At 40.9% G+C, this 15,293-nt stretch overlaps 1 protein-coding gene across 1 annotated transcript; it reads left to right on the forward strand.

Moving 5' to 3' along the window:
- The first annotated feature begins 3,576 nt into the window (after positions 1-3,576).
- On the forward strand, positions 3,577-11,814 carry rgs9bp (regulator of G protein signaling 9 binding protein). The gene is made up of 3 exons (XM_014181364.3): positions 3,577-4,022; positions 8,250-8,556; positions 8,956-11,814. Exons 1-3 carry the CDS (start codon positions 3,927-3,929, stop codon positions 9,327-9,329), a joined length of 777 nt encoding a protein of 258 aa, XP_014036839.1. The 5' UTR covers positions 3,577-3,926; the 3' UTR covers positions 9,330-11,814.
- Positions 11,815-15,293: the final 3,479 nt, after the last annotated feature.

The raw sequence follows: 15,293 nt of genomic DNA on the forward strand, positions 1-15,293 counted from the left end.
CAAATAAATGTCAAAATTCAAATTTTTCAAAAATACAACTATTTTACACCATTTGAAAGATAAACATCTCCTTAATCTAACCACGTTTTACGATTTCAAAAAGGTTTTACGGCGAAAGCATAAATTTAGAGTATGTTAGGACAGTACATTTACAAGAGTTGTGTGTAATGTTTTGTCAAGTCAAAGACAGGGTCACCAAAACCATAAAACCAGCTAAAATGATGCACTAACCTTTTACAATCTCCATCAGATGACACTCCTAGGACATTATGTTAGACAATGCATGCATTTTTAGTTCTATCAAGTTCATATTTATATCCAAAAACAGCGTTTTACTATGGCATTGATGTTGAGGAAATCGTTTCCCTCCAATAACCGGCAGTCAAGTCAGCGTCACAAATTAAATAATTAAAATTAGAAAACATTGGTAAAATATTATATTGTCATTTAAAGAATTATAGATTTACATCTCTTGAACGCAATCAACTTGCCAGATTTAAAAATAACCTTACTGGGAAATCACACTTTGCAATAATCTGAGCACTGCGCCCAGAAAAATACGCGTTGCGATACAGACTAGACGTCATGTTGGGGAGATCTAAAATCGAAAATACTATGTAAATAATCCATTACCTTTGATTCTCTTCATCAGATGTCACTTCCAGGTATCACAGGTCCATAACGAATGTAGTTTTGTTCAAAAAAGCTCATCATTTATGTCCAAAAATCTCCGTCTTGTTAGCACATGATCTAAGCCAGCCGGACTTCTCGTCATGAACGAGGGGAAAAAATATATTTCCGTTCGTTCAAACATGTCAAACGTTGTATAGCATAAATCATTAGGGCCTTTTTTAACCAGAACATGAATAATATTCAAGGTGGACGAATGCATACTCTTTTATAACGTATTGGAACGAGGGTACCCAACATGAACTCGCGCGCCAGGTGTCTAATGGGACATCATCGTTCCATGGCTCTTGTTCGGTCAGATCTCCCTCCAGAAGACTCAAAACACTTTGTAAAGGCTGGTGACATCTAGTGGAAGCAATAGGAAGTGCCAAAATATTCCTCAGCCCCTGTGTTTTTCAATGGGATAGGTTTAAAGTCAATACAACACATCAGGTATCCACTTCCTGTCAGAAAATGTCTCAGGGTTTTGCCTGCCAAATGAGTTCTGTTATACTCACAGACACCATTCAAACAGTTTTAGAAACTTTAGAGTGTTTTCTATCCATATATAATAAGTATATGCATATTCTAGTTACTGGGTAGGATTAGTAACCAGATTAAATCGGGTACATTTTTTTTATCCAGACGTGCAAATGCTGCCCCCTAGCCCTAACAGGTCTGTCAGTATAGCTACTAGCTAGCTATTCTCATTGCTGTTTTTTTTTCTTCTCGAATTTATGGGAAAATATAATCTGCCACCATTACAGTAGCTTGCTAGCCAGCCAAATGAACCTATCAAAAGTAGCGAGCCAATGATATGCTGGCCAAACAGCTGGCAACAATAATAACAACAACTTTAAACATTCTTTCCATTTGAAAGTTTGCAATTAATTAATAAGACTCGGGAAATCATTGCTCACGGTAGCTTTCGTCGACCACCATAGCTACCTTGCTTTGATAAATTAAAATGTAGCATGGAAGTTCGGAACACTCTGCCTTCAAAGCACGTGTGTACAGCGTACTTCTTCCGCGCGCAAAACGGTCATTCATATAACAGGCAATGTTTGTAATAAATAAAAAATGTCCTTTCTTGGGAGGTAATGCCATGCGTACAGTGGAGACCCATCATCCAGGGCAGGTGGGGCAGAGTCCCATTTGTTTTGAGCCCCACCTGTTTAACTAAAATAAATATATACATACAGTAAATATATATATAATTAGATTTTTTTGTTGTTGCCTGTTTTGCATGTTATTTTGGCATTAATACGTGTCACATATCAGTTTGCAAACAATGTAAAAAAAAAAAAAAGGTCTAAAATCATTGAGTTAATAAGGCCGCATACAAACATGGTCTCTTTTTTGCTATGTTGAGTTAGCCAGCTCCAAAATGCAGGTGTTTCAGCATAGCTCAGTGCTTTCTGTGATAGTGGGGCAGCCAGCAGAAAATACAGAGCTAGCAGAAGATAGGCAGCTACAATGTTGCAAATGCATTTTGTCACAAAATGTAGGTCTATCACTTGTTTAAACCAGCAGGTGGCTCTAGAGACCTTAACATACTGTACGTAGCCTGACCGTTCTAATCAAGTAAAAAAACATGTTAAAGTTATTTTCTACTCTAATTCATGTAGTTATTTATTCATGCATCATTTGTTTGTGAAGCATATTATTATACATCATTTTTTGCCGTACATTCAACTGGGATTCTAGGCTCACACATGTGAGTATTCATTTTGCCTAATTGTACTTCTTAATCACACGGTCATTAGTTCTTTATACATCGCACTTAACTTTAGAAGTAATGAATATGTGTGGGTATGTGATGTATTTTTTTATATTTTTTTATCAATCTTTACAACAAAGTTATGTCCGGGCATTCACCAGTGATGCACTGTGAACCTCGAATGACATGGTAAAAGTCCTGGGTGGAAACCACCACAAAAGAAGCTGATTGGACAATGGTGCCCTGTACTGCTCTCCATTCAAGTTCTAATCCACACTAAGTGCTTCTTCCACTCATTGCTGTCTTTATATTTGCTTATGAAAGAGGGCTACTATTGTGGTAATGGGTGTGTGTCAATAATACAAACAGTCAGTCATTTTCATGAGTAACCTCACAATGTTGACAACTGAATTACAACAACACACATACAATTCATGGACATCAATCAGTTTTCATGCCTGGCATGTTTGTGGGAAGGTGAGGAGAGACACTCTCTCCATTTAAAATGACAGTTTATTTAATAATAATTTAAAACTTAAAGTAGTGTGACCTTTCAGTCGCAAAATGTTATGCTTGGAACAGATTTCAAGTGTGAGAACATGGTGTGAACAAAATCGTGGTATAGTTAATCTATTACATTTACATTTACATTTTAGTCATTTAGCAGACGCTCTTATCCAGAGCGACTTACTATTTGCGGTATCACAGTATCAATACAAAGTCACCAAAACACTTAACCCGCAGTATTTGTGACAGTAAACCGTGTCTTCACATGTTGAAGGCATGATGGTACAATTCAGACCAATATCTGATCAAAACAGTCCACACATACCCTCACTGTACATTCATTCATAAATTAATCAAAAGAGGTTTACAGCAGTATAGTAGTTAGTAAAAACACTTTGTAAAAATTTTCCACAAGGTTGTATCATACTGGAGAGGTAAGGACAGCTGTAGACTACGTGTACTGTAGAGAGTAGACCACAGCCAAGAGACACAAAAAAACTTTGCCCCTCCTCAACCTCCCCACCAGCCATAAATCAGGGAAAGGGATGTCTCTGAGGAGGGCACCCATACATCTCCTGCACAATAGCATCATCATCGTGCCTTAGGGGGATGGATAATGAGATTAGTCGCTGGGGCCAAGCCTGCGTCAGTCCAAAGGGGTCAATCGCTGGATTATCACTGCTCTTGCTAAGGACTTAGACACCACTATCCCGTACACAACATTTTGTAGTACTCGTTGACTTTTTCTACACCTGACTTTTTTTTTTTGGAGGGGGGATTATTAGGTGGAAGGTAAGAGTGGAAGACCTCATGTTTGCCTGTTTTGACGTTGCAAAGTTTTGGAATAAGAATTATGGTGCATGACTTTGTAGCCTGCATGGCCATGGGATTCTGACTCTCCCGGGTGCAGAGTGTTGAATGAGGGGTCTGGCTGGGAATTGAGTGCAGGGGTGACCGGCGGACTGAAGGACGGGTGGGCTTTGTGCTCGCCTGCTGTGACAGGGTCTGCAGCTCTTGACCAGCAGCCCTCATGCCACTCATCAACAACAAAGTGGGTGACGATGGCACTACCAGTTCACCAAAGACTCTGGAAGAGGGGAAGGTTCTTATCGATTCACTCATAAAGGTGAGATGCTCAGGTTGGCAGTTATGGTTTTGTCAAGTTATGGTTTTATCTACAAAGTACCCATTCAAATAATCTGTCCTCCATTCTTTTCACAAAGGGGTTAGTCAGTCCACTTATCTTGTGATTAAATGATGATAGTCTAAGACTTCTGGAAAAGGTCATGTGTAACATGCATGTGCTATCATTTGAGTGGTTTGGTCTGTTGAGCTCATATTTATTGAGAGATCAAGATATCTTAGCCTACTATGTATATAGTGTATCCAATATTTTATTGTAGATAGTTCTTGAAAATGCAGAAATCTATTCTCCTAAACTTTGACTCGTACTGTATCTGCTTTAGGTTCATTCGTCAGAGGTGAAAATTAGATTCTAGTTCTGTTAAATTGAAATTGAAAGACTGAATATGCCAAATGATTTACTGTAATATTCCAAATAAACACTGAGCATATGGTAAACAATGCAAATATGCATTATGTGAGTATTCCATATTAGTCTGTATCAATATAATAAGGTATTAATGCAATCCCTGTATCACATAACACCCTGAGTTCACTGAGCACAGATTATTGTCATCCTAACGTGGCTATGTTAAGAGCTGAAACCAGGCCAATGAGTTCTAAATACACTTAAGATTTTCCATCCATAGGGCATAGGACGTCTTAACTTTCTCATAATAACTGAACATATTCCATTGTTAAACTATATCATTTTTTCCAGAAAGGTCTAATTTATAGGATGAAATAAACATGAAATAATCTGCAAGTTCTCATTTGATCTATTTTACAAAAAATACAAGGAATCTTAGTTACTGATCCTCCCATGCCCATGCACTACTTCCTTACAAAGCTGCTGTTATGGTAGACCTGGAAATGCGCTGAAACATTAGGCCATATCTTTTCAGTGAAAGTGCATTTTTACCCAAAGGGTAAAAGCACGTTTTTTTTGCCTTGGTCATAGTTGGTCGTAAGTGCCTGACATCCTTACACAAGAAGTACAATAGGACAGCCAGGATGGCACTGTGACTACAAAATTATATCAACATTTGCTCTCTTAAAAGGTACAATGCAGGTGTTTTTATCTCAATATCAAATTATTTCTGTGTAAGAATTAAGTACCTTACTGTGATTGTTTTCAATTAAAATGGTCAAAAAGGAAAAAAAATATCTTCTGAGCAAGGAGGAATATCTCAAGCAAGAATTTTGCTAGGACTGTCTGGGACTGTTATTGGCAGAGAGGTTTGGAACTCGCTTTCTACCTACTGGGCACACACTGGTTGAATCAAGGTTGCTTCTACATAATTTCAATGAAACTACGTTGAACCAGCGTGGAATAGACGTTGAATTGACGTCTGTCTCCAGTGGGTATTAACTATTTAACGCATAGTGATGTCACAATGGAAGGTTCAAACCTCCATCCCACCAAAACAGGCCGAAATTTCAGGCGGCCTATTCAAACAGCTCTTACACTAAAAGGGCATTATCATCATTTTCACAATTTCACAGTATTATTCCAACCTAATAATGTGGAAATATATATAAAACAACGGAAAAAATCACGCTTCTGACTGCACTGGGCCTTTAAGTCAGTGCATTTGGAAAGTATTCAGACCCCTTCCCTTTTTCCACATTTTGCTACGTTGTTTTTTTCATATCAATCCACACATATACCCCATAATGACAAAGTGAAAACCACTTTTTAGAATTTTTTGCAAATGTATTAAAAATAAAAACAGAAATACCTTATTTACAAAAGTATTCAGACCCTTAGCTATGAAACTCGAAATTGAGCTCAGCTGCATCCTGTTTCCATTGATCATCCTTGAGATGTTTCTACAACTTGATTGGAGTCCACCTATGGTAAATTCAATTGATTGGAGATGATTTGGAAAGGCACACACCTGTCTATATAAGGTCCCCACAGTGCATATAAGGTCCCACAGTGACAGTGCATGGAAGAAGTTTGGAACCACCGAGACTCTTCCTAGAGCTGGAGTTTGCCAAAAGGCACATAAAGGACTTTCAGACCATGATAAACAAGATTCTCTGGTCTGATGAAACCAAAATTGAACATTTTTGGCCTTAATGCCAAGCGTCATGTCTGGAGGAAACCTGGCACCATCCCTACGGTGACGCATGGTGGTGGCAGCATCATGCTTTGGGGATTCTTTTCAGCGGTAGGGACTGGGAGACTAGTCAGGATTGAGGGAAAGATGAACTGAGCAAAGTACAGAGAGATCCTTGATGAAAACCTGCTCCAGAGTCCTCAGGACCTCAGACTGGGGTGAAGGTTCACCTTCCAACAGGACAACGACCCTAAGCACACAGCCAAGACAACGCAGAAGTGGCTTCAGGACAGGTTTTTGAATGTCCTTGAGTGGTCCAGCCAGAGCCCGCACTTGAACCCTATCGAACATCTCTGGAGAGACCTGAAACTAGCTGTGCAGCGACGCACCCCATCCAACCTGACAGAGCTTGAGGGGATCTGCAGAGAAGAATGGGAGAAACTCCCCAAATACAAGTGTGCCAAGCTTGTAGAGTCATACCCCAAAAGACTTGAGGCTGTTGAAGCCAAAGGTGCTTCAACAAAGTACTGAGTAAAGGGGCTGAATACTTATGTAAATATGATATTTCAGTTTTTTATTTTTAATACATTTGCAAAAATGTCTAAAAACCCGGTTTTATTTTGTCATTATGGGGTATTGTGTGTAGATTAATGAGGGAAAAAACTATTTCGTAAATTTTAAAATAAGACTGTAAGGTAACAAAATGTGGAAAAAGTCAAGGGGTCTGAATACTTTCTGAATGCATCGTAGCATATCATAATCAAAATGTCAAGATATGAATACTGATAATGAATATGACAGTGTGTGATTGAAGAGCGGCTACTGTGTCAGAAATGCACAGTGTGGTAGTAGGTTGACCTTTGCTGCACACCTGCAACTCTCCCATGCACTCACTCACTGCCTGTAACATCTCCAATCCGGCTCTACCTTACAGATTCCTATGATGACTAGAAAAGCCCCTATACAAGGTCCTTAGGCTTATCCAAAAATAGATCTATGGCAATCAGATTATTAGTCATAGTTGTCATGTAAACCAATCTGTAAGGCTAAGCTCTGAATCCCTATTAATAACCACTCGTATGATTCAAATCAATGAAACTGTCATACTTTGTTGAAATTTGTCTAACCTGGTGTCTGGCTCAGAGCTAGTTAGGAGATTCTGATTTTCAGAGCAACATTAGGTAACTAATACATACCTCAAACCATAGTTGTTACTTTCTAAGTACCATCGCACCCAAGCAGGCTTTGGTTATCATAAATAGTAGAGCCATTGCACCTCCTGATGGCCAAAAGGGAAATGACAGTATTCATATAAAGTAGCTTGGCCACCAGCTACATTCCTTTCACAGGTTTGAGAACAATCATTGCTGAACCAATGATTGTAGTTGACATAGTCCTCTCAAACATGGCCAAATTACTGGAACTTTGTGTGGAGGACCACAACAAATTAAAAACCAAGTTCCAGGCATTACTAATAGCCTAAAGGTGCTAGTACAGACATGACAGTATACAGTCAAATGACTTAATTTGTTTAAAGCCGCAGTTCAGAATGTGTGATTTAGCTCAATGGCAGCCCAGCCTCTAAAGCTGAGGGATGAGGTTGGAGAAATGTATGTGGCATGGCCTCATCTAAAGGCCTCATCTAAAGGCTATTGCTTGTCTCCTGACCTACAGACACAATGGAAACAAATATTTAGACTATATGTGTTTATATCCTTGACGACATATTTTGGTATATGTTGCCGGGTGTAACATTTTCATGTATTTAAAATTGTCAAATCAAATCAGCAGATCTAAGCAAAGACAACAATTCACCCCCATTGTGTCTCTTTACCTCCTACAGTCCTACAATCGTTTCCAGCACACATCATCTATTCTCACAGATTTAGACAATACAATACAAATGCTGTATATTGTGTCTAATCAGTCAACCCTTTTCACACCACTGAGTCTTAGGTGAGCTGTACTGCACTCACTGGCCTGGTTACACATCCACCATGTTTCTGGAAGAATGATGATAAGATGAGATATGTCAAAATAAATATCCACGCCAGCACAGTGTGATTGGGAATGGCACAATTGTATGAAAATGATATTACAGTATGAAATGTTTCGTTTTTACTTGAGTGACCTCTAAATAATATTTTTCCCCTATTGGCCAACAGGTGGTGGCATGTTACCACCACCTGGCCTCGTGTGTGGGTGGGTGCACGGACAGCTTGCACCTGCGTGATGAGCTGCGGCTAACGCGGGAGAAGGCCCAGAAGTTAGCAGTGGCCAGCCGTCACCACCTCACGGCACGGCTACGGGATAAGACACTGCCCCAGGAGGAGAGACAGGAGATGGAACTGCTCTGGGTGGCCTTCACCTCCAGTCTGGAACTCCTACACGCAGACATGTGCAAAGTCTTCAACATGGGTTCCAACTTCTCCCTGATCAATAACAACACCTTCGTGCAGACTGGCATACAAGGTTAGCAAGTGCCACAGTCAGATGGGCAATTTTTCATATTGTTTTCCACACAAACCTATCCTAAACTGCAGTTAATAAAAACCCACCGGCCGCTGACTCTTTAGCTCTATAGCAGGTGTATTCAAATCTTACCCTACGGAGGTCCAAAGTACTGCTGGTTTTCTGTTCTGCCTGATCATTAATTGCACCCACCTATTGTCCCAGGTATAAATCAGTCCCTGATTAGAGAGGAATAATGAAAAAAAAAACATCCATATAGTCTACGTCCATATAGTCTACGTCCATATAGTCTACGTCCATATAGTCTACATCCTAGTCTGGGCATCCACAAGCTGTGGTAACCTTGTTAACATTCGTGGCTAGCTCTTCTTCTCACATGTCTCTTCTCCCACTTTCCAGGGGAAACCAGCGAGGTGACAGCGCGGGCCCTCAGCCTGACAGAACTAACCCGCGCCGAGGACCAGGTTCCCGCCAGCCTGGAGGATCTGGAGCAGAGCCAGCTGGAGGAGGAGATCGCCCATGTGGATGTCATGCTGGAGGACATGGAGGAGAAGGTCAACGTCCTGCGCTGGATGGTGGAGGCCCGCGGGCCCCAGTACGCCGAACCGGCCAGCACGGACAGCGCCTCGTTGGGCCTCTTGTCCACGGACGAGGAGGCAGGTCCCCAAAGCCAGCAGTGCTGCGAGCGCAGCCAGGTTTTCATGGTGCTGGTGCTGTGCAGCGTGGCAGTGGTGATGGTCGTGCTGTCCGTCTGCGTGGTCTATCTCTCATGAGGAGGCTTGTCACCAGTGGATTTCACCCAGGTTTTGTTGAGCCGCTAAAATCAGTAGGACCTTATGTTGCCATAAATTCCATCCTCATGTCAATTGATACCCAAAAATATGGTTGTTGAATGAAACCGGTGTTGTTGAAAGGGCGGGGTACTTTACATATTTCTTTATTTGAATAAAGACCACATTTAAAATGAATACACTCCAGATTACACAGTTTGACGCTCCCATTTCTGTTAGAAAGTCAATATCAAACACATTCAAAAAGAGTTAGATGCCCTGTGCAATGTACTTTAGCTAATGTAATGTATTGTAGTGGAATGAAATTGAACCATTTATGCTCTTTACTAATGTATGCTGACTACTGTATATGATAGTAAGGTTCATGAATTTTTATTAAAATGCATTGGACATAATCTGTTTATACAACTTGACAGTGGTTGACAAAGTACACCCACCACATTTAGGTCCATGTTGTCATTGACACTGAAGGTGTTTGTGCTGCCAGATTACAATGAAGATCTTTGCACATGAGTGCAATGTGTGGAAGCATATCAGTTTGCTGACCTCTTGTGAATATTACATTCTAATGAAGAATTTCATGTGAATATTCTCAATATTGTGGCTTCTATGTCACTTCAACCAATAGGTTAGCTTACTGCATTACTGATACTATATCCAGGCTTTCGCAATACAGTAATTATTGCAGGAATATGTGTAGTACTTGTGTAGTATTCTGTTTGTATTCTGTTTTCAGAGTCCTCCCTAACCCAAATACCATAAACCTGACCCGGGTCTGGAACGGGTTCGGCAATAAATCAAATGGGACATGTGTTGCTGTGTCCCCAGCTTCAGATTCAGGCTAGCAGTTGTGCCAGCAATGCAAGCAAACAGGAAGACTTTTCCACTCAAGGCACATGAAAAATACAAACATTGTAAGTGACATACAGTAGCTGAGAATGTGTTTCCTAAACACAGTGGACGGCCTGTGCACAATTTCATATATTACCAAGGATACACAGGGCCGGACTACCGCATTTGGGGCACAGAGGCACTGACACGATTTTTTGTGATGATATATTTTTCAGTTTTATAGCTAATGCTATTGTAGATATTTTGTCAAGAGAAAATGTTGCAGTTTTAAAGTTAATTTCTGCAATTCTATACTATTTGCTATGGGTCAGAGACAAAAATGTGCTGTTTTATAGCTCATCTAATGCTATTGTTCACATTTTGCCATGAGGCTGAGAGAAAATGTTGCTGTTTTAAAGCTAATTACCTGCTATTCTACACATTTTGCCAAGAGACTGAGAGAACATTTTGCAGTGTTTAAGCTAATTTCCTGCTATTCTACACGTTTTGCTATCATATGCTATCTGGGGGGCCCCCGACCTCCAGGTGGTCCCCAACCCTGTTCGGTAATCCGGCCCTGAGGATACAGGTCAAGGCATTAACTAACGTCTCTTAATTCCATATTCCAAAAGTAAAACCAAAGGTTTGGGTTGCTTCTGTATTAAATGGTAATCTGCTAAATCTGTAAATCAACACCCAAGCTGTGGTGTAAAAACTGTGAATACCATATTATATTTCATTAACAGAGCATTACAATTTTTAATGAACTGCAGTAGTATAGTAATAGCTTATGTAATAAATAATATGTACATGTTTATTCATACCCATCAACTGTAATTAGTAAACTCAGCAAAAAAAGAAACGTCCTCTCACTGTCAACTGCGTTTATTTTCAGTAAACTTAACATGTGTAAATATTTGTATGAACATAACAAGATTCAACAATTGAGACATTAATAACTGAACAAGTTCCACAGACATGTGACTAACAGAAATTGAATAATGTGTCCCTGAACAAAGGGGGAGTCAAAATTAAAAGTAACAGTCAGTATCTGGTGTGGCCACCAGCTGCATTAAGTACTGCAGTGCATCTCCTCCTCATGGACTGCACCAGATTTGCCAGCTCTTGTTGTGAGATGTTACCCCACTCTTCCACCAAGGCACCTGCAAGTTCCCGGACATTTCTGGGGGGAATGGCCCTAACCCTCACCTTCCAATCCAACAGGTCCCAGACGTGCTCAATGGGATTCAGATCCGGGCTCTTTGCTGGCCATGGCAGAACACGGACATTCCTGTATTGCAGGAAATCACGCACAGAACGAGCAGTATGGCTGGTGGCATTGTCATGCGGGAGGGTCATGTCAAGATGAGCCTGCAGGAAGGGTACCACATGAGGGAGGAGGATGTCTTCCCTGTAACGCACAGCGTTGAGATTGCCTGCAATGACAACAAGCTCAGTCCGATGATGCTGTGACACACCGCCCCAGACCATGACGGACCCTCCACTTCCAAATCGTTCCCGCTCCAGAGTACAGGCCTCGGTGTAAAGCTCATTCCCTCGACGATAAACGTGAATCCGACCATCACCCCTGGTGAGACAAAACCGTGACTCGTCAGTGAAGAGCACTTTTTGCCAGTCCTGTCTGGTTCATCGACGGTGGGTTTGTGCCCATAGGCGACATTGTTGCCGGTGATGTCTGGTGAGGACCTGCCTTACAACAGGCCTACAAGCCCTCAGTCCAGCCTCTCTCAGCCTATTGCGGACAGTCTGAGCACTGATGGAGGGATTGTGCCTTCCTGGTGTAACTCGGGCAGTTGTTGTTGTCAGGTGTTGTTACACGTGGTCTGCCACTGCGAGGACGATCAGCTGTCCGTCCTGTCTCCCTGTAGCGCTGTCTTAGTCATCTCACAGTATGTACATTGCAATTAATTGCCCTGGCCACATCTGCAGTCCTCATGCCTCCTTGTAGCATGCCTAAGGCACATTCATGCAGATAAGCAGGGGCCCTGGGCATCTTTCTTTTGGTGTTTTTCAGAGTCAGCAGAAAGGCCTCTTTAGTGTCCTAGGTTTTCATAACTGTGACCTTAATTGCCTACCGTCTGTAAGCTGTTAGTGTCTTAACGACCGTTCCACAGGTGCATGTTCATTAATTGTTTATGGTTCATTGAACAAGCATGGGAAACAGTGTTTAAACCCTTTACAATGAAGATCTGTGAAGTTATTTAGATTTTTACGAATTATCTTTGTATGAACATAACAAGATTCAACAGTGAACAAGTTCCTGAAAAGGGACGTTTCTTTTTTTGCTGAGTTTATTAGTGGTGAATAATTCATACATGTTCTGTGGCAATTATAGCTCAACATTACTTTCCTATCAGTTTCCTCAGTCTTGATCACACATGTGCATTGTGCACTGACTAGACTATTGACCCTTCAGGGACATTAGACATTAAAGAAATGCAGCATACTGTAAATACTGTGTACAACAGCATGGTCAAATCTACTCAAAGACCACTCTGCAATAGAATTTCTAATAAAAATCCAAAGAAAATGCAAATACCATTTATTGACTGTTGACTCAATTGGCCTACAAGAACAGCTGTTTCCATCCTGATCCTGTTATCGTTCTGCTTTGGTCATCAATCCCCGAGAGAAGAAAAGTCAGGGGGGTCTGCTCTGAGGAGGTGCCTGTTCATCCTGTACCAATATGTCCAGTCCCGCTGTAAATTGAATATAACTTTTAAGGCTTAATGAAGCATTTATAAACCCTATATGGCCTGCTTTAGAAATCATACATAAGGCACCACTCATTCTTGCCAGTCACACCACACCTCAAAATAATTATTTTTATATTAGTAAAATAAGAATGTGCAACATCCATATGCATTTGCTTCACATACAAAAATACACATATCAATTTGAACAAATACAGGAAAAAAATTCAAGTGCATCAGGACTAGCTAGCTATTACAGTAGTAAGAAAATATAGTAAACTGTCGCTTTAAAGTCAACTGACAACCCTAGTTATGTTATGGAGTCAAATTCGGGGGCTTGATTGGTGTCACAGTTTTGCCACAGGCCCAGCTAACACACCTGACTCCAATAATCACCTAATCATGATCTTAAGTTTAGAATGCAATTTGATTAATCGGCTGTGTTTGCTAGGGATGGAGAAAAAGTGTGACACCAATCAGGCCCCGAGGACTGGAGTTGCCCACCTCTGCGAGATCAAGTGAAGTCTCACTACAGCAGAGAGGAAGAGGAAGAGAGAGACAGAACTCCAACCAGCAGGTGGCGTTTTTTTCATTTTTTCGCTCACAAAGCATGGAGTTTTTGTATGGAGGTCAATGAAAGTGTCGAATTTGGTCAACAAAAAAATGTATGGCTTATTTGCTATGTGAGGTTTATTTGATCAAATATAAGTTTTGTAGCGCTTAAGTTGTTACGAGTGTACTGATATAAGTAGGACACGTGACATCCCGGCAACTTTGAGAAAGAACACCTTATATCGGAGTTGTATCGAGATGGCTATGCATATTCATGGCATGAGGCTAGTAGCATAGCATCTCGCTCCATTGAATACAGACGGTTGACATCTACAACCCTCATCGAATATAAAAAAATAAATAATACAATAACTAGATGTATTCACCAATCCAAAGGAAGGATAGGCGGGAGCTAGACAGCCCGCCGTGCCTCTTTGTGGACAACGACTCCCATTATTAGGGCAGAGAGACGTATCTTGTCAGTATATCCATAATCTCTGACTACAGTGAAAGTGAAGTGAACTGAAAGACAGGTTTGACAATGTCATTGAATCAAAGACTTGCATTTCACTCGAGGTTGAACAAATGTACTTTAAACTGAGTATTTTGTATTTTATTTTACGTTTATTGTACTAGGTAAGTTGACTGAGAACACATTCTCATTTACAGCCACGACCTGGGGAATAGTTGCAGGGGAGAGGAGGGGGGGATCAATGAGCCAATGTGAAGAGTATTGGCATACTAGGCGAAAACAAAATAATACGCAGGGACCAGTGGCGGTCGGTAGTCGTTTAATATGAGGGAGGACGATTATATTATTTGTTAGCATGGCCTTCTTTCTACTACAGCATATTGGATGACTGTCATTCATATTCCATTCACCCAGCTCAATGTAACATCGATAGGTTTAGGTTACTACATGATTCTCAAAATATCCCTATACCCAACATGAGGTTGCTACAACCTAGCCTATAAATAAAAATGTACAACGTAGGTGCACACAGGTCGAGATAAATATTTGAAGTGACAGACAGTGACGCATGGACAGAAAGTGACACATTCAATACCGCCTAGCACACTCTTGCCTGCATCTACCTGATCTAAGGCATAATCATTAGTCCAACAGTTGCAAATTAGAATTTCTATTGGACAAATTCAGGTAGGTTTATCCCGGTTTCGTTCCGTTTGCAACAGAATCGGCATAATGAATACACCCCTGATCACACGCAAACAGTTCACTTTCATAGCCATATACAAACAGCTCGTTGTATTCCTTCTTGCATCTACACTGTCATTTTCTCACCTTTTTCCTTCGCTTGTGGACTTCAACGCAGAACAGAGCTGTCTGTGACCAGGCAAAAAAACCTTTCCAAGCCAAACCTTCATATAATAACCACTACACACAGCCTACATCGTTGTCACCATATTAGATAAAGTAACATCGTGGTCAACAAAGCTAATAGAACTCACGCGTTAGTTAACCCGCTACAATCATGCAGTACAGTGTACAGTCAGTAAGCAATTTAGCAGTTACACCGGCGGGCCCCGGTGGCAATAAATTAGTAGATCCCAAAGCTTACCTTGACTTGAAAGAGTTCCTGTGTTTGATAGTCATAGCCAGGTGTGAGCCGGGTGTTTGAGCCGAGTGTTTAAGTAAGCTATACTAGCTCGCTGGATTTGCTAAGTAAGTGAAAGTGAAACTAAATGGCGAAATATAGCTAGCCCTCTCTCTCTCTCTCGCTCTTGCTCCTCGTTCTAGAATGCATTCATTTGTTAAAATTTTTTCAACTGTTGTCTTTCTATCTTTTTGAGTCAACTACTCACCACATTTTATGTACTGCTGTGCTAG

This window comes from Salmo salar, chromosome 29, assembly GCF_965601325.2.
Source record: "Salmo salar chromosome 29, fSalSal1, whole genome shotgun sequence".
NCBI classification, from domain to species: domain Eukaryota; kingdom Metazoa; phylum Chordata; class Actinopteri; order Salmoniformes; family Salmonidae; genus Salmo; species Salmo salar.